The sequence below is a fragment of the Synchiropus splendidus genome, chromosome 3 (assembly GCF_027744825.2).
Source record: "Synchiropus splendidus isolate RoL2022-P1 chromosome 3, RoL_Sspl_1.0, whole genome shotgun sequence".
NCBI classification, from domain to species: domain Eukaryota; kingdom Metazoa; phylum Chordata; class Actinopteri; order Syngnathiformes; family Callionymidae; genus Synchiropus; species Synchiropus splendidus.
The window spans coordinates 16812279-16832827 of NC_071336.1; the positions used below are offsets into that span (position 1 = coordinate 16812279).

Below are 20549 nucleotides of genomic sequence, written 5' to 3' on the forward strand. Positions count from 1 at the left end.
GTAAATGTGTACATATTGTCCTTTTTCTTCAGCAAGGTTGAAATTCAGCTTAGGTCGGCGTCTTTCTGTCCATATAACTTGACATTGTGTGTTGTTTTCATGGGGACCATGTGAACCCTTTGACTTTGTCAACATAAAGCATCGTACATTGAAACAGACTGGAAGCTCATCTGCCGTGTTTCATGACGTAGTGTTGCTTGACTAAACGTGTATTGCCAATTCATGTGACTCTTTTACCACCAACAGGTATATTCTTGTTACAAATTACGCTCCATCTTGGTTAATGTTTCCGCCTGCATGAGCCTGGTTCTACCAGAAACGTACCGTGCTCTCGCTTCAGTATCCTACACGTCTCATATACTGGGCATGTCAAATATTCATACGCTCAAAAATCGCGGCATTTGATTCCGCAATACTGCGATATTTTTGCTGTAATATTACAGTACTTGATTGCGTAATATTGTTATCATATATCGATATTTGATACATAGATACTTGACGCCTCATTTGTGATGATGTTGAACCGAACCGCAAGTCTAACTGGACTGACGTCATAACAATAAACTGGAGATCATGCAGGTTTATCTTCCTCAGCTGGTCATTTCTGACTATCTTTTTACATTTTCTGTTTTTTTTTTTTTTTTTTTTGGTACTTAACTGTAGATTTTCACGTAAAATGTTGAAGCAACTTTACAAAGACAATGAAAGATGTATTGAACCACAGCAAAAAAAAAAAAAAAAAAAAAAAAGTTTTATTTGTTCTTAGAACTTGCGTAAACTTGAGAAAAGGGGGATTTCTTTTTGTGAAAAATGTGGAAAATGATGTGTCGCCCACCCAAGTCTCTCCTCAATCCAATTTGTTTCACGAAGTTTCTAATATTTTAAACCTTGTCAATGTGGAAGTGGACTGTGTTGAAATGAAGCGTGAATTAGAAGGTATTGACAGATCAATAGCTTCTTCTGTCCTCCCCATGTTTTATGAGTGACTGGACTACTGCTTGCAAAAGCTGAGGCTCATCAAAAGGTGTCTGCTGTTTGGCCTTGTGTGGCCAAACTGGAGCAGACATGTTCATGTTTCTTCTCACTGACATCTTGCCTCCTGGTGTCATGTTAAGTGATGACTTCTGTTTTAATAACCTCAACTGTACCACTGTCTAGTGATACATGTCCTGTTTTGAGTGCATTTGAAAGCACCGTGTGTGTGTGTGTGTGTGTGTGTGTGTGTTTTTAAATGGTTGAGTCAAATGTGAACAGAAATTCTGCATTTCTGGCTCAATTATATTGTTAGTTTCTATTCTTTCTGCTGGTTGTGAAGCGGCTCACACACATCACAAGTCGGCTGAGGGACACAGATTAGCCTGCCAGCCGCCCACACTCACTTTTGGACACCTCAATCATCAACTAACCCAGATGTGGGTGGAAGTGGTGTCTGAAGGGATCAGAGATTTCAAAAGGAATGAAAATAAATTGAAAAGAAAATGGAGATTTTGATGGTGAACAGGTGAAAGACAGCAGTGATTTATGCTTCAGCGTATGGTTGTGAAGAAAATATTTCACTCCCAAGTCCCATGCCTGCACTTCAGACTTATGGAACGTCTTCCCAAATCAAACAGATCTAACTCCTCAACAGGTCAACTCCGAGCAAACTCTCAAATCCTACCCTACTCCAGCAGAAGAAATTAGTCAGCGAAGCGGAAGCCACGTTACACTGTTAAAGGACAACCTTTATTTTTTTTTCTTTGAAGACAATTAAAATAAATATACAGAATCCAATGTAAAAAAAAAAAAATCTTAATACACTGTTTCTGTCTCAAAAAAAAAAAAAAAAGTTAACAATTCCATAAATTCACTTTAAAAAAATACCACTGACCATGTACCCCGAATCCAGACACCACACCCCCTGGATTAGGCGCTGACAAATGGGAGGGATGAGGATGTTTTCAGAGGGGCTGTAATCTCTATACAACTCTAGTTTGGTCCTTCAGACGCCTCTTCACCCACACTTGCGCTTCAGTGAGGTAGGTTAGAAAAAATGGTTACCTCCAACCTGAACAAAACAATGCATTAAAAGATCAAGACAAAAAAAAAAAAAAAAAAAATCTACAAAGCGAGCAGCTCATCGGATGTGGCGGCGGCGGCACTCACCGTCGCTCCAGCCTCCAAACGTCTGCGGCCTTCTTGTGGATATTTATCAATAACATGGAGCAGCAGCTCAAAGATCCAAACTTTAAACAACTCAGTTTTGGGTTTTACTATACAGGTCTTTTTATTGAAGATGCTCGCTGTAGTTTGGCCCCAGAAACTTGTTCTAAACAGGATCATTCATGGGTGTAAACGAAAGGCTGTTTCCTAGTACACTGGAGGTCGTGTAACACTGAGCAAGTCAAAACACAGCACTTCCCGTTCCAAATCATGAATCCTGGGCCGACGTCAGGCGTGCAAACCACAGCCGTATTTCACAAAAGCATCGAGGACCATTTCAGCTCGACAGAGCAACTGCCATCACCACTTCAATTGTGTGCTTTTGAGAATAGGGATGCGCTTTGCACATGTGGAAACCAGGCTCACAGTTTACGCCATTCATTTGAAAGTCCTCAGATTTGAAAAAGAAATGTCCAAATTAGTGCTCCACACTTGGAGGCAGGAGCCAATTCTGATAATACAGCAAGCAGATGAAGCATCCTTCCAATCAACTTTCACCTGGTGGGAAAGAGAGCAGGATCCTCCTTCCCGGAGAATGTCACAGGATCAAAAAGAAAAGTCTTGGTGGTAATTTAGCCAAAGAAAGTTCTTTGTATTCAGATCTTGTTAGAAACCAGGTCTGACTTAAAATGATGTGTGGGGGGGAAGAGGTGGGGCTGGGGGGAGGGGGTGGATGCAGGGGCCCGTGGATTCTTCTAGAACAGGTCAGCTACGTTCATGGGCATCTCCTCAATGGAGGTGTTGTAGAACGTCTCAATGTCCCGAAGAGTTCGCTTGTCATCTTCTGTCACCAAGTTGATGGCGACACCCTTCCTGCCGAAACGACCGCCTCGACCAATCCTGGAGGAGAACACACACACACACACACAGGGGTCCGTCAGCCACCACAGGGCAAACATTGGCACATGAATCCTCTGGGGTGAACCAGTGAAAGCGCTCATCACCTGTGGATGTAGTTTTCCCTGTTGGTCGGCAGGTCATAGTTGATGACGAGGGACACCTGCTGCACATCAATGCCTCTGGCCTGGAAGGGTTTACAGAACGGGTGTTAAATCATTGAACCTGAACCGAGGAGACCATTATCTCAGCGAGTGCACACTGAATGTCTTCTGCCAATCAGTTGAGAGTCCGGGACGTGAGCTCGGCCACAGTGGAGGGCAGAACAGCTCATCTACCAAGGTACTTTCAAGCCTTCGCCAACACAACAGCTGGGAGGAGATGGACCCTTGGAAAAGATGGAGCGGGGGGGAGAAAAAAAGCTCTACATACCAAGAGGTCAGTGGTGATGAGGACCCGACTAGATCCAGAGCGGAACTCTTTCATGATCACCTCCCTCTCCTTCTGGTCCATGTCTCCATGCTGTAAAGCAGAGTTGGATGAGTCAATGTCCGGATATGAAGAGAGCACGAAAGAGAATGCGGCAGTCTCACCAAAGCAGAGACGGTGAAGTCCCTGGCCTGCATCTTCTCGGTGAGCCAGTCAACTTTCCTCCTCGTGTTGATGAAGATGACGGCTTGAGTGATGGTCAGCGTTTCATACAAATCGCAGAGAGTTTCCAGCTTCCACTCCTGCGACACAGACAAAGTGCTCAGTGGAAGCTCCTCCCCCAAACCAACACTCACGTGGCCAACGCTGGTCGCTTACCTCCTTCTCCACGTAGATGTAGAACTGACGGATACCTTCCAGGGTCAGCTCCTCTTTCTTGACAAGGATTCGGATAGGATCGCGCATGAACTTGGTGGTCACCTCCAACACGTCTGTCGGCATGGTGGCAGACAGTAGGACCACCTACACCACACACACACACACACACACACACACACACACACACACTTATTGGTCTGTCCACACAACAGAAGTGAAACAACAACATGAGGATAAAAGATGAACATGGTCTCACCTGTATGCTACTGGGCAGTTTTTGGAAGATCTCATAGATCTGGTCCTTGAAGCCCCGACTCAACATCTCATCAGCTTCATCCAGCACAAACATTTTGATGGACTTGGGATCTGTGAGAACAAAAGATTAACACCCCTTACACACAACCTCCCCACCCCATTAGAAACCCCACGTCTGAGTATTGATGCTGCGTTCAGTCTAGTGATGTATGATCATATCTCTGAGTCCCCGTCACAGAGGACACTCCAGTCAACAGAACGCCAACTCCAGTGTCTCCATGAGGGGGGTCGCAGAGTCAGCTGACACGCATGGGTTTCATCATGACACAGCTCAAACCGCCCAGCCAGACACAGGACTTACTGAGGGATTTACGACCCAACATGTCGAAGACTCTTCCGGGGGTTCCCACCACAATGTGGTAGACTTCTGACTGCAGCCTCTGGAGTTCCGTGCGGATATTTGTCCCGCCGATGCAGGCGTAGCACGAGGCACCCATGTAGTCTCCCAGAGCCACCACAACTTTCTGGATCTAAATAGAAAATGAAATATTTTGTTGTCAAACACGCATGGTACGTGTGGCAGACCTGGAGGCGGCTGTAGCTGAGAGTGCTGCACTCAGACCAGTGAGGTGTGATCACTTCTGTGTGTCCCTGCTGTGGACAGGACTCAGGGCAGCAGAACGCCAACCTGAGCTGCACCACAACAGCAGCGCACACAGTCAGTTGACACGCATGGGTTTCATCACAGTACAGCACCCACTTGCTTCTGATCCGAGGTGCGAGTGGAACCACTCCCAAACAACCTTTTAGAAACATGCGTCACCAGTGCCATGGCCTCACCTGCTGAGCCAGCTCCCTGGTGGGGGCCAGGACTAGCGCCTGAGTGCCTTTGAAATCCACATCTATCTGTTGGAGGATGGAGATGGCAAAGGTGGCCGTCTTTCCGGTACCAGACTGAGCCTGAGCAATGACATCACGGCCTGCACACAAGGTTCAGATTTGTGATGAGGTGGAGGGGGTGAAGGGGATGAGAACTCACTGGTGGGAGTCAGGCGTACTCACCCATGATGCAAGGGAGGATGGCTCTCTGCTGGATGGCAGAAGGCTTCTCAAAACCATAGGCATAGATTCCTCTGAGGAGAGTCTCGCACAGGTTCATGTCATCAAAACTGTCCACGATGGTGGTGCAGTTACTCTGCAGATCAAGAGTATCATTACAACCTGGAACGATCGGTACCAGACGCAACGGTCAATACTTACTTCAATGATGCCATCAGGCTCCATAGTGTCCTGGGCATCATCTCTGTGGACAAGAGAACAAGACTGTCAGGGTCACAGCCATGAACAGCAGCGATACAAGCAAGTGTGAAGTGTAGACACCCAAATCATTACAGAAACAACTGTGGCATTGTTGCGGCCCTCACTCCATCTCACCAATAAAGGCAGTTTCTGGGACTATAGGAACCGAGGAATGAGCAGAATTACTTTGAAAGAAGGGGAGACAAAAGCGTTTCACGAGACTTGGACGCTCTTGTGGCAGCAGCAAACGCCTTTTTTTTTTAACCATCGCCGCCATTTCTGCCTCCACCTTCTAAGATGGAGGTTTCCCCCCCTCAGAGACGCGGCTTGTACCGGGAGACCCACCAGTGGTGAAACATACCAGCAGCCACGTCGCAGTTACCCGAGGACATTCAACTCACCGTCAGTCACATTACAGCGGCGCCATTTTGACGCGAGCCACCGGCACCGTGAATGGGAGGAAGCGGCGGACACTCGCTCGACTGAGACAGTTATCGGACATCGCAGACGCGTGACTTCTACTTCACAAAATGGATCTCAGCCACAGAGAAAAGACCAAGTCCGGCGGGGTGCGATTCCACCCGCGGTCCGGCTGAGCTGTCGGCATTGTCCGAGCCGCCGGTGGAAGGCTAAAGCTAACACGTGTTAATAGAGAAATCCATCTGCGTTTCACCGTTCAATGTACCAGATCGCAGACATTTGGGAAAGGAGCCCCCGCGAGAGACGATCCGGGTGGGAAACGCCACACGCGGCAGTTGGCGAGGAGAATCTGGCGGTGGAAACTCGAGGCTTCGGGCCTAAACCAGGCGCCTTCACGTGCTACAGGAGCGCCGGCAGAGGGAAGTGGTCGGCCCCAGACGGGCGACTCATCAGGCCCAGTCAAACATCCAGATCCCACTCCAACACCAACCGACAAAACCGCTACACGATCGTCAGATGTTGAGCAAAAAGTTCCCGTCATGAGCGGACGAGACGGCAGCGTGGCTCCGTTCAAGAAGGCCTTTCCCGTTCAACTCACAAACCAGGCGGCGCTGCGACTCATGACTTAAAACCGATCCTTCACAGCGATTAAACGCGTCAGAAAGAGTGCACCGGCTGCTCGAGTAGCTCCTGTGAGGACTGACACGGCATATAATCGACCCTGCTTACCTGTTGTCAAATTCAGCCGACATTATTACAAAGAAAGAAACTGCGGCAGAAATGTCTTATATAGGTTCCGCGCACAAAGAGGGCTTCTCATTGCAACACATCGCCGTCATTTAGTTTTGATCCCACCCCTGCCGGCTTCTGATTGGTCAGCGCTACGTCACGATTATGTAGGCGGTCCTGCCGGACACAAAGGACGCTTGATCTTAAACCTGTGAACAGGTCATGCAGGCGGAGCTTAACACCTCAGCCTCATCGTTTGATGTCAATCTCCGCCCGGGCCGTCCCGGTTTGACTATTCACACCTCAATAGTAGGCGTCATCAACGTAGACAAAAGCGGGGACGTCGGGTGTAGTTTTTTCTCTCTCTCTCTCTGCCCCATCACCGACAATATTTCTCTCTTTTTTAGATTGAATATGAGAATGATCATCATGTATGACACATTTCCGCGCCTGAATGAGTCAGGCAGATTTGAACGAAACAACGGTGAGGCAACATGTTGCACCGTTCTCTGATGCGGGTCAGTGATGAAAACGTCTCGTTTTATTCAAGAGAAAAAAGCTGCCGCCCTTCTGTCGACGAACGAACACGTTGAACTGAATCGACTCCCAGTTAGTTACTCGTTAATTCATGGACAACACTAAATAGTTTAGACTGCTTTGTTCACTTTTTGTAAACTATTTCATCTTGAAGATTTCACAAATATCGTGGTTGTTTTATAATATTTTAATAAGTTATTATATATATATATATATATATATATATATATATATATATATATATATATATATATATATATATATATATATATATATATATATATATATATATATATATATAGTCATATTCAAATTCTCTGTTTAAGAAAAGTTAGCTTCGCTTATCAGTAATAATAATATAATTAAACACGTAGTTTCACTTCGAGTGCTAGTTAGTTTCAAATATTGCTTCTTCAGATTTATTATCACTTTTAAAGCTGTTTGCTTTCAGTTTACTGCTGTCATGATTCCCACGTTTGAGATGAGTAAATCAAATGATGTTACATTCAGGTTATGATATAAGAGTGTAAAAAAAACATGTCCCATTTTATTATTTATTTTCATTATTATTATCAATTTAAATTCCTTATTTACGTTCTCCCAAAATACTTAAGTTAGTTTTTCACATTCCCACACATTCTCCATCTTAACTAAAATCCAGAGATGATGGATGTTGTTGTACCTGCTTTAAAGTGTACGTTATCTGAAACCTGAAGAATGTGGATTCCAGATTAATTGGATTAAATGGACAAGGCTTCTGACTCACAAAGCTGAGGTGATGATATTAATATTCACCTTCAGGATGCTCATCAGACACGCTAACTCATCAATCACAGCCAAGTGTGGCAGCTCACTGTCTTACGTGTTAATTCAATCACACAGAAATGTAAAACTTGGCAGCCCCCTCCTCAAACCCTTCCCTCCTGTCTGCGACTCCCGCTCGTCCTTCCACCCGACTGGAGCTCATGCATGAATGTAACAGAGAGTCATTGCGGAAACAACAGAGTTGCTCCCAAACATGAATGAAGTCCTGCTGCTTCCAGAGGTGACAAGACAAAATAGGGACACTTCTCTCATGTTAACAAGGTGAAGGAGCGGGTGAGGTTTTGGGGTCTGACTTTGAATTTCAGTTTGGAAGTGACATTGATCTTGTTAGACAGAGGAATTACTTTTTTCACTCAGGAGTACCCAGAGAAAACCCAAACAAGAAAGGGCTCACACAACTCCACTGTTTTTTTTGTTTTGTTTTTACCCATTTTAATCCTCAATATTTCAAATAATGATGAGCCAACAAAGGCATCCCTTTGAAGTTGTTTAGTTCCTTTTCTATTACTATTCAGAGCCTTTTAGATCCCTTAGATAACAGCACAATATAATAACAATGTAACTACCTTTCCTTAGTACACTGTTTAATAATTAGTCATTACTATTAGTAATTCTCTATTTCTTCTTCTTCTGCCTGGATCCAGGATTTTTTTTAAGGATCTTTGACATTGGGAGATTTCTCTATAGGGCACCTAGGAAAAAAATATTGGACACATTTCCAACAACTTCTACTAGGCAGACGGATCCATAAAATGGAATAATTCTGAACGCTACTATGCATGACAGGAAAAAATAAGGGATGTTTGGATTTCTTTGTAATAGAAAGTGAACAAATGAAAGTATAGACAAACACCATGACACGGGCGAGACACTGGAAACTAAACTGTTTAAAGGTTTTGTGCTGGGGTGGACTGAAGCTGCTCGGGGGAGGTTAGTGCTCCCTGAGTGCTTTTCTAGTTTTGTCTGTGCAACATTAACGCGTGTAAAAGTCTCACTCCCTCAAGTTCATATGCACACAGGTGACTCATGAGGCTTTTGATCACATCTGTGCTTCCATTTGATCAAAGGTCGGCTGTGCGTTCTAAAAATGTTAAAACAAAGTTCTGTTCTCTCTTTGTATGATTCAATCCCTCTTTGTAGATTCTGTGTTAGACGTTCTAAATGAAAACTCAGAATAAAAAGATGCGGACCCAATCTGCATACAGACCCCTGAAAAGAAATGAAAACGATATGCTGTATATTATTGCCGGACTCCATCAGTTTAAGACGCGGTCTGATACGTCAAGTCTCTGCAGCAGCTCCACCAACCTTCCTGTTGGTGGATATCAGTGTATCTTCCTCAAGAGACCACACCTGAAGATAATATGAGGAAAGTTGTCAAGTTGAGAAGGTCATGGCTTGGAACCCCAGTGAGGTAACTACGGTGGGACATCTTCTAACTGAGCCAGTCAGTCTATTCAACGGCTTTGAAAGCTGATCGCGTTGATCAACTTTCAAAGCCGTATTTACAGTCCAAAAGCTCCAAAAGAGAGCTTCTATTCCCAAAACCCACCACAGCCATCTTTAACAGTGATTCTTCACTGCCGTTTATCTATCATTAAAATGTTAGAGGTGATGCAGAAATGACTTAGTTCTTTGCTCAAGTTTTTTCTCTCTTGACTTTGGTCAAGGGATGACGACGGTTCCCAAAGCTAGAACTTGGTTGCTGGTTCACTTATGGATCTCATCACACTGATGCTTGCCCACTCTGGCCTGATCCCATCTGAAATAAAATTAATTTTGCATATTCCCACAAAACATTATTGAAGTCTAAATGCAAATAAAAAAAGAGGCAGTGGACAAAACTGGATTTTTAGGCAACAAATTCAGTCCTCATTGCAAAGGATTGTGGGATCTAGGTGAGGCCTCCTCCCAGCAGCTGTGGATCATTTAGCAGTAGGATGTGAGGGAGAAGTGATATTTACTCTCAGGACACAAAGCTCTTTGCCACGATGAGTTTTTGTTTAATTTTTTTTGCAACCATTAATGCGCAGTAGAAGATATATAAAAATGTCAACTCAGTTGCATCATTTTTCATTAAAAAAAGGGGGTAAAGCAAATACACATAATCAAATGTGTGGCTTGGAATACAAAGAATTGAAGAGGACACGTCACTTGACCAGACCGCCCTGCGCCCTCTTGTCCTCGCACCAATGGCTCAAAAAAAAAAAAAAAAAAACTTTACAAAAACTGGAGGATTTTCTCTGAACATAACAGGCATCCTCCTGATTACAGTTTGTTTGAAGCGAAAAGCAAAGCAACACGTTGGTGGACAGATCAGCACACAGAAGATAACAGTAGCTTAGTTGCTATAATAACACTGGCTGTTCAGGAGTGAAGTCTGTCTCTTTATACACGCTTTTTAAATACTTCAAGCTCCTGTGGCACCACATCTCACATTTAGAGCGTCAGAAGAGACACGAGCAACAGAACCTAGTACCGAGCTGACGCCTCATCCATTGTTTGAAGATGAAGCAGTGAAGCGTCTTTGTGCTCCCAAAACTGAGGCCGACACTAGCACTGTACCCAGCAGAGCTCAGTTAGACCCGGAGCCTCTGGGCAGTCTTGAATCAGATGCTGCAGTTGTGTCTGCAGGACGACAGATGAAGGCGGAGGAACCGAAAGCTGCTCCAACACAGCGTCACAGTTCCAATCAATGCAGTGGTGCTTTTCCAAATATGACCTCAGCATGCACTGTCCAGAGAGTCTCAGGGGTCTGAACCCACAGATGAGCGCAGAAGCAACCGTTGGCCTTCGTCAACCAAAAAAAACAAAACAAAACAAAAAAAAAGGAATAACTGTCACATGGAAACAAAATGTTCAAAAAGTGTAGAGAAAACGTGAAACACCAACAACAGTCAAGTCTCTTCTCTGTGTGGGAGTTCGTTTGTTTTGAAAAGTTGGGGTTCTTCTCAGTTTATCCTTCGCTGCCATCCCAACTCTCCAGACTACTGCGGTCTTGGTGGGAGTGGGTCTTGCTGGGATCACAGGCTGAGCTTGCAGTGACAGAGTTCTTTGTACATTTGTCTCCTCAGGCGCGGCATGTCCTGCTGACCGAAGCTGAAGGGCTGAGCCAGCGCCAGACACTTGCAGTACTGCAGAAGAGCAGGGTGCAAGTTAGGGACCAGACACACAGCGACACCCTGCCCAGTCAAGAGCATTGCTAGAGGTTACACACGCTTATTCAGAAACCTCAGCCACTGTTTTCTCCTGACCTTACCACATACGAGAGAATTATCACTGGCTGACATCGAACACCTCTGTTTGAGTCAAGCAAATAAAACAAGACATTTAACTTCATATTCTTTGTTTGAACCTCCCAGTGCTCAATAACCATAGATACATGATGCATGAAATGCACCTCATTGTGGCCCCGGCCAGTGGATACTTCAGCTTCAAGCTTGTGTCCCACTCTTCCTGTGAAAACCCTTTTCACCAGGGGGGAGGCAGCGTTTTCATATGGAGATGTAGCTGCAGACAGCAGCTCCCACACTAAGATCCCACCCCTCAGATAAGATCTCCAAATTTGGGATTCAGTTTCTCTCTCAATCTCACCTGGAGAACAAAGGCTCCGCAGTCGCTGTCATTGTTCTGGCGACCCACATTCTGCAAGACAAAAGATGAAACCCATCAACACGCGCAGACACAAGTCCTGCGGGGGGCTTCGTAATTAGCATCCAAACTTGGGCGCAAATGTAATGAACTTAGTTGTGGCCGGTCAAACGGCTTACCATTTTGAAGAAGCCCTTCCAGCCAGTCAGAAAATCCTGTTGGTCTTTCTTGATCGCCTCCGCCTGCAGGTATTTAAAAATGTGCTGCCAATGACAAAATAACAACCGTTACCCTGCTGATATCCACAAGCAAGATACTGAATAGAATCAATGCAACTCATCCAGGACACCAACCACAGCACTGAAGCCACATCTTGAATCAGCGCGCACAAACTCAAAGCAGCAGCCACAACCTTAGTCAACAACACGTGAGGTTATAGACAAGTGTGGTCAGTGTGGGTCCCTCAAGTTCAGCCAAGAATAATCACACCAGGTCAGCACGAAGCAGGCGGAGTGTGTTCACACCCGAACACCTATTTGAAACTATGATGAGAACCTCACCACCGATGAGACTATAATGCTCTTTGCTGATAACAATCTATTCAGATGCTCACTAGTTGTCCGTTCCTTCATACATGTTGGACAGCAGCTCTTGTCTCATTCCGTCCACGCTAACACCAAACTCTTTGTCCAGCAAGAGCCCAGCATCGTTGACGTGCGGGGCAAGAATACCACAGATGCCTGTGACTGCTCTGGAGAAGCCATGAGTATCACCAGCAGATGCAATGGATCAAGTTCTGCTGGTCTAATAAGCTCTGCACAAGGTCAGAGTTGTGTTTTCTCCCACTCATACAGCTTCCCTTTGGGTTTGACGAGCCAAAGAAATGATCATTTGCTGCCAATTTTGTGACAATTATTCCAATTTACAGTTAGACAGTTATTTATCTGTGTCAAACAGAATAATCTCAACAGCCTGAGACATTTTCCTCTTATCTTCTGAAGTGATCAGTGAAATACTGAGATATAGCTAAGAAGGATATGAGTGGTTTATCACTTCACAGCACACCTGTAGATTCATACACCCAGCACCCAGCAGGGGTCGCAAGCTCATCCACAAAGGGCTTTTGCTCCAACCGATCAAGAGGACACCTTTTCACCATTCTGGTGTCCGAAGGCTGGAATCAGTTGATAGTCACTCTCAATGAAACCACATGCCTTTTTTTTACCAGCACTGAAGTGTGACCAAAGACTGCAGACTTTTTTTTCAGGTTTGTGTCTCAACTGACCTTTGGGCAGCGTCTGTTGAGGGTCCGTTGGGAGTCAAAGTAAGTAATGGCCTTGCGAGGAATGTCAACGCTGACTAGCGACCAGTGAACCTCCAGGTGGATCGGGATCAAGAGCAGGTCCTTCTGGAAAATGTCCACCTGAATAGGAGAATTGAATAGACTGTCATTGTCATACATCCACTTTGTCAACGTATTAAGGCAACAGTCTCATGGGTGTCCCTCTTCACTGAAGATAAGACAATGTAAAGTCACGAACACACTTACTGCAAAGAAAAAGCATTCTGTACTAAAGTACAATACATGTTGTATTCAAGTACATGTTGATATTAAACTAGCTACTTACATTTTTCGTCCACCTCTTCACTCCATCATACCCTTTTGTTCGTAGTTTATCATAGAAGAAACTGTTGAAAAAGTGAACCTGAAGAGGAGAAAAACGGGAAATGAACTGCAAATCCAGACAGCATTTCAAGAAGTCAAGATGAGTAGAAGCCCTGGTACAACATGCAAAATGAGAAGTCGAGGAAGTCCTGGAAATGATGTTAAATGAAATAACAAATATGCTTTGTTCGCTCCGATGTGAGACAGCTACATGAATCACCTCTGCCAAACATATTGCTTGCTGCATACAAGTCCTGTCAGATCTCATCATCTGCCATGTCTCCCAATAATCACAAGTCACATGCTTGACTATAGGATGAAAACAAACGGTCCCAAGAAAGTAAACTTTTTCAGGAATATCTGAGCGACTTGGCTGATGTGTTGTTTACTTCCGCCCGAGTGACACTTTTTAGTGCCCTCTCACTTTAGTTCCACTTAATCTTGTATGAATGTCGGCTGATTCCACCGAAGGGTTCTGAGAGTCCTGAACGGCACTGGGTTCCCGAACCGTGTCAGTGTGAAAACGCTCAGCAGACAAAACAGATTTCTCAGTAATATTAAATGCAGCAAAACAAAAGTTGATCATCACGACAAAGGTGTTTTAAATGAATATTGTGCAGCCTCAGGGTTTCAGTGTTAACAAAAGTCCTCAGTGTAAGGACCATGCCAGAACTGTTGAAGGTTGTCTCCATACAGCACACAAATGTGTGCACTCAAGATTATATATTTATACTGTATTCACAATATATATACACAAATATGTCTAATGGGAATCACCTCACCTTCTCAGGCACAGCGTCCATCACTAGGTCACCGTACATGTTCATGATCTGGGTGAAGGCAGTGAAAGGAGAAAGATCATGTAACTGTACTTCATGTGCAAATGAGTGGTTGCAGCCTGAACATCACTTGCAGCAGTACCTGGTCATTGAGCCAGTTTTGCCCGTACAGTGTTCCCAGGTCATCCATGGTCAGGACGTGACGCTTGTAGTTGACTCGGAAGGTTTTAGCCAAAGCTGAGCCAGAGGCACGCTGGTAGGACTGTAATAGATGCTGCACTACTGATTTCCTGATGAATTACAAAGACACGTTGAAGAACAGATCCACACAACCTTCTGAAATGGTAATCGTTTGGAGAGAAACTTCGTTTAGTGCAACATACTGCAGTAATATGTGAGAATACATAATGTAACATAGCATTTTATTTATCCATTCCATTAATACACAAGACAGATACATGCAGCAGGATTCAGGAAAGATTCAGACGAGACACATATTTGGAACAACTTATCAGAAGCAGCCAAATAAGTGAACATGAGAGTCACCTGTAAGGCTGGGAGAAACTCTCGGTGAAGATATCTTGAAGCTTCTCTATAATATCATCCACATGGATCGGGATCAAACTTCCGTACTGCCGCAGAGACTCCTCAAGAATACCTTGGGCACAAAGACGGTGATGTTAGTGTCTCTACATCAGTTGTGAAGCCGAATGCAGCACAAAATTAAAGCATAACTTTATTTAGGTCCTAATAAGACTGATATATCATCATGATCATACATTATATTTTTTGAAGTCTCATGGAAAGACACAAGCCTGTCATTAATACACTCAGCGCGAAAGACTCATAATTTTACTTTGAATACGGCAGAGAGTATGGGTTTCCTGAAACTTCCAATAGCTGCAGGAGACCCAAATCTTCAGGATGGAAAACTGGATTGACAAATCAGACAAAATGAAGGCAGCAAAAACTTGAAGCCATAGTAAAAAAAAGGACAAAGTTAAACAAACACCTAAAGGCATAGACCTCAAGTAAGCTTGGGAGAATGATCTGAATACTAAAATATCTGAGATTGAATGGAACAACATCTTAAAGAACAAAAAAAAAAATCTAGAGAGCTTGGTACAATTACCAAGCTCTCTATTACAATTTAAAATTGGTACAATTTAAAATTATATACAGGATCTACTGGTCACCATCAAGGCTACACAGAGTGGGACTGAGAGTCAGCTCCAATTGTTGGAGCATTTTGCCCCCGTCTGTTTGTATTGGGTGACATCCACTAGAGGCTCTTCCAACACCTCTGGCGGAGTGGGTGCAAACGTCCTTGACGCTGGGGAGGAAACTCAATTGTTTCTCACTGGAAGGAAAAACTGTTACCTTCATTGGAATTGTGGTTTTCCACACTGGCGATTGTGGCTGCTTATGAACGTCGTTCATTTAGACTTGTGTGCACGATACAATGATACCGGTATATGGCGAAAATATTTTCCTTTATTAATAAGTCTTGTCCTAATACTCAGGTACTAAATTAGACCAGTTTACGTGAAACATCGTAAGTGACTGAATGTTCTCAGCATCTGCCTATTTCTATCACTGTTCTTATTCTATACAGATAACTTTATGTATGTATGCTTGTGTGTGTATATATATGTATTGTTTTTCATGTTGTTGTCATTGCCTTTTTTGTTTTGTTGCATGCTCCTTTATATCATGTTGTAACTGTTCCACTGAAAAGAATAAAAATTGCTGATTATATATATAAAAAAGAACGAAGTCAACCAAATGCTTTTAAGATTATCCTATGAACGTCAAAGCACATGGTCACAAATTTTTCCAACCGCTTCTTGGCATATAAAAAAGTCAAGTGTAAAGGCACCTGAAGACGTTATGGTTTCAAACCCAGCTTTTCTTCATAATCATACCTGTAGTTTTAATGTGTAACTAAGTATTGTATAGGTACATGAGATTCAATTCCAAGAGGACAAAAAAAGAAAATTTAGCCACTTCAATAATGATATTAAGTAGTTAGTGAGACTGAGCTGGTAATGTCAACTGAGCATCACAGATCAGTTTTGAGATGCATTGTCAAACCTGGGTGAGATTTGGCAACAAACAAAAATTTTAAGTAAATTGAGTTGTTTTTCACGTGATTCTGTTCTTAACCAAATTTCAATTGTGTATTTCATGTATTACATTCATTATTGAATATTGTGACCATTCAATACACCAAAACAAGCCACCAAGAAACCTAACCACACAAACACACGCAGCTGCTGACAGACTCATGAACAAATATTAAAAGGAGTACATCATCAGTAAACAAATACTCAACTTCTATTGGATCGTGAGTCAGTTGTACCACAAAACATAGAATAATAAAATGTTGGCCTATGTATCAACAACGAACTGATGGTTAGATGAATTAGATTAGATCCATCACTTATCAGAAAAGCACTCAAGTGACCATGTACAAAAATGGCCAAAAGTCAAGAATTAAGAATCAAAGAACAAAAACAATCTCATAATTGTATTGAGATTATTATGTCACTGAACAGACCAAGAGGCATTATATTTGAAAGACTCCTCCAAGATGATGATGGAAAATATTTTTACAAGGTACATACCAGACACACAGCTCACATGCTCCTCAGTCAGCGTCAGCTCGGCAGGCCTGCTCTCCACCTCCCGTCTTGCATGCTCTACTTGTCTGTCGAATGAGTATCCATTTGTTTGTTTATCTGCACAGAAGAAAAATATTTCAATCTTCTGAATTTGAAACACAAAGTGAACTTGGGCAACTATCATCTTCCATCATAATCCTTAAAAATTACAAGTCAGATAAGACAAAATCACTTCTGAAAAGAGATGCATTTTTGTTGGTAAACATAGGTAAGCACACTAAAACTGAGATAATAAAAATATTCTTAATGTAAACATAAACAAATATTCAAGGACGGCATCATCAATGCAATTTCCAGAGTAGAAAAATGCAAAGGATGTTTGGCAGTACCTCTCTCAGATGAGGGGAATCTCTCCTCGTCACCATCTGCATATCGATATCTTTTTAACTTTCTCTGCTTTCCATGCTGGTTGTAGCGTCGCCAGGCAGAGTGAATCCACTGCGCCTTTTGGCGCCAACTCTTCCAGTTGTGGGTGAGTCGAAGGCCTCGTTGGGTTTGAAAGCGTCTCCAGCCCTTGAGCCGTTTCAGAACTCTGTACTTGCTGAGGTGCGACTTTAACAAGAGCCTAGGTTTAGCCGGCGACACGCCAACTTCTGCATCAGCATCCTGGACATCCTCCACTTGACGCACAGCTTCATAATGGTGTTGAGACTGCATTGACTTGCTAGATGGAGATGAAAAATCAGGGGCGTCCCAGACAACGTCTTCCTGATCACCTTCCTCCTCCACCTCCTCTACATCATGGATCTCCCCGCCATCTTCTACTTCCTCCTCCTCCTCCTCTTCTTCATCGTCGTCATCATCATCTCCTTCCTCATCATCCCAGCCTTCTTCAAACTCTGCCTCATCATCACCATCCAGATTATTCTCCTCTACCTCCTCCTCCTCATCATCATCTATTGCTTCGATCTTGCCAATCCCATCTTCATCATCATCTCCCACAAACTCCCCCCTCCAAACTTGTTCTTTCTGCCCCAGTCGAAGGTGCATAGGACTGGAGATGCTGTGGCCAGACACTGGGTCAATGAGATGATCTCCTGGAATTCCACCTAAGCATAAAAATGATAAAGTTATGACAACATCACCACCAAGCACTTGCAATGTAACAATGTAAATTTTTCTATTGATCTAATAAGAACAGCACCTTATTTTGGTACTTTGATTTTGGGTGGCTTTAATAGCCACCCACTGATATTTGCACACATAATTTTCAGGAAGAAAGTTTGGTTATATGATAAGATGTGTATCACGTTTCAGCGATAACTTTTAAGAGACAAAATACATCCAAGCCCAAAGCTCAAACCAACTGGACTTTTAGAACAGACACAACACAACCAACTCACCTCCTGCGTCGTTTTGCCCCACGGCAGTCAGACCCAGGTCTCCCTGCCAGCGGTTCTGGGCCAGGCTACCGCCACTGTCTCGCATTATCCACGAACACCCTGCAACCTGCGCCAGCTCGTCACCTGACACATAACACAGCAACGCAAAACGTCAGTGCGTCCATGCCTGTACCATTCCTCAAATAAACAGTATCTTTCTGTGTTCATTTCACACAGCGTTCCTTCAATATACCACAGCATGTGCTGCCTACAGTAAACCAATCACAACAAGGGGAACCAGGGCAGTTGCAAAAACCATCTGTGGGCCATTGACACTCAACAGTACCCACAGCTGTGTACATCACTGTAACTGCTTTGAACAACAACACATAAAATAATGAATTGTGACGTGAAAATACTTCAATGGTCTCAATCTTCGATCGTCTCTGAATAAGACAAATAACGCTGCGTGCGCTGAGGATATGTGATAAGCAAAAGCTATTTGTAGTCGCAACCCAAGTGATGACTGAAGAAACGAACGAAAATTAGCTCATTGCGTGCTTTTGTGCAAAGAACGCGGCTCTGTGATACGTAATCCGCTGTAGGAAATAGTCCCTCTGATGCTATCCGTTGCACGCTAACGCAGCCAATTCATAGTTGATAGAAAGCACTGAAATACGGGAGTATTGCCATTTGAAGAGAAATCTTCTTTGGTCGACTTCATTGTATTACCACCAATTGCATTGACAAAACGCTTTATAACGCGTTGATAACCAATGCTAGGACATTAGCCGGTTAGCCATGTTTGGTTAGCTAGCATGAAAACTATAACATCTGGTCTATTGTACCTCGAAAACAGCTCGGTTTCAAAGTCGTATTCTTACCGTTCTTCTGCAGAAATGTTTAAATGTGTGCCAACTGCGTCCAAAAAGAGACACGTATGCGTGAATTTTCTGAGCGAAAACCAAACAAATGCTAATGGAAGCTAAAACTTCATTCAATGAATTGAGGTGTGGAAGCGAAGCTTTCGCGATAACCGAAGCGTCGCAGAGATTTGTTATATAAGTCGACGACAATGCTAATACCACTCGATGACGTGTGTATCAATTATGATGGTAGCGCTACTTCATTTTAGTGAACAGTGTAGCATTGCGGGTTCGCTCAGACCTACAACAGCAGCGTCGCACAGCAGAAACGTCACCGCGACAGGAGCACAGGCGCTGCTGGCCATGCTTTAACAGCACAGAGTTCACGAGTGTCATGACTTTGTAAGGCACCAAAATATGTTTCCCATCTTATAAGTCTGTCCATAACATTACTATTGCATGATTGAGACACGCAACATGGTTACAATATTGGATCTGCCTTTTGTTTGTGAATGTCCAGTTTGTGAAACAGTAATCTACAGGCAAAACCACCATAACATGCAAAAAAACTCTTTACTCCCATGTGTGACATTGATGGTTAATTGTATCTAAAACTGTGATGACTAAATTGAATTGTTTTGGTCATTTTCTTGACCTGACTTCTGAATGTGCGAGTGGAATCAAGGACCACTCCATTGAAGTCGTGTACCATTTTGAGTTTCTCACCTCTGAGAAATACACAAGAATTTAAAGTTGTATAAATTTGTTTGCAAAACATGATGGAACCTGGGCCATTTCAGTGGTTAAGATAAGTTGGCTCCCTGCTGATCATATAACTGGTTCTCAAATGGAACCTTGAGGACGCTCTCCCAAGAGGATGATTTGACCCCGTTGACCACAACACCCTGTTGGTGACATGTGATTTCGTACAGTTGACTTCTTCCCAAACATTAAAGTCAACTTGAATATAAATACTTTTGTGGTCGACGGTGTAGAAAGTCTTCTTGTTCCAAAAACACTGCAACCAGAAGTATCCAGGAAGCCTTTTTGTTTTTTGTTTTGTTTTTTCTAAAAACACACTGAGAGCGCCCTCTGTTGAATCATGGTTGCGAAATCCGAACTGCGCTGGATGTAGAGAGGATTGTGACTTACATTGTTGCGACAGTATGTTAATTCCTCTGTAGTTATGTTCGTTTGTTTTGTCTCCAGTTATGAAAATTGAACTGACCACACCCACTTTCAGATTCACCATATGTGTGATTGGCGGTATCAGTGTGTCTTTATGCTCTTTTCTAAAATTCACAATAGATTTACAAAATACGCTCGTTTAAATGTACTTTAGCGCTCAGTTTTATTTAATACTTGCTATGCTCAGCTGGAATATACACTACAACAACAATGGTTGTTTGCAAAGCTCTGGTTTTGATTCCAATTTTTATCTTTCTTCTTCAGTGGTCATTATGAGAAGAAGCAAGAGTGCCAAAATAAATAAATAAAAGTGGAAAAAAATAGGGAAAAATAAACAGAAATAAAAGTGGTTATATTTATTTCCATTTAAGTGGATTTCAATGTATACTTCCATATTTATTCCTGTGTATTTCTATTTTCACATTGTATACTGTATTTCCACATTTATTTCTTCATTTTGTCACTCCTAGTATTCTATGCATTACAACTTGTGCGGTTTTTCATTTTAAATTAACAACAAACACTTTTACTAATCACTCTGA

At 43.1% G+C, this 20549-nt stretch overlaps 2 protein-coding genes and 2 non-coding genes across 4 annotated transcripts; all 4 read right to left on the bottom strand.

The window, feature by feature from the left end:
• Positions 1-1703: 1703 nt before the first annotated feature.
• Positions 1704-6672, bottom strand: LOC128755519 (eukaryotic initiation factor 4A-I-like). The gene is made up of 11 exons (XM_053859175.1): positions 6550-6672; positions 5362-5404; positions 5164-5296; positions 4942-5081; positions 4463-4631; positions 4103-4212; positions 3847-3990; positions 3633-3770; positions 3472-3561; positions 3147-3226; positions 1704-3042 (listed from the first exon to the last, which is right to left on the bottom strand). The coding sequence occupies exons 1-11, from the start codon at positions 6570-6572 to the stop codon at positions 2898-2900; spliced, it is 1215 nt and encodes a 404-aa protein (XP_053715150.1). The 5' UTR covers positions 6573-6672; the 3' UTR covers positions 1704-2897.
• Positions 4292-4429, bottom strand: LOC128756617 (small nucleolar RNA SNORD10). The gene has a single exon (XR_008414295.1). It is a non-coding gene; the product is annotated as a small nucleolar RNA SNORD10 (small nucleolar RNA).
• LOC128756616 (small nucleolar RNA SNORD10) lies at positions 4714-4852 on the bottom strand. Its single transcript, XR_008414294.1, has one exon. It is a non-coding gene; the product is annotated as a small nucleolar RNA SNORD10 (small nucleolar RNA).
• Positions 6673-8948: 2276 nt separating the features above from the next.
• LOC128756453 (sentrin-specific protease 3-like) lies at positions 8949-19130 on the bottom strand. Its single transcript, XM_053860987.1, has 12 exons — positions 18838-19130; positions 17975-18097; positions 16961-17680; positions 16575-16688; positions 14494-14605; positions 14090-14237; positions 13951-13998; positions 13131-13208; positions 12788-12925; positions 11682-11765; positions 11506-11556; positions 8949-11045 (listed from the first exon to the last, which is right to left on the bottom strand). Exons 2-12 carry the CDS (start codon positions 18057-18059, stop codon positions 10935-10937), a joined length of 1689 nt encoding a protein of 562 aa, XP_053716962.1. The 5' UTR covers positions 18060-18097; positions 18838-19130; the 3' UTR covers positions 8949-10934.
• Positions 19131-20549: the final 1419 nt, after the last annotated feature.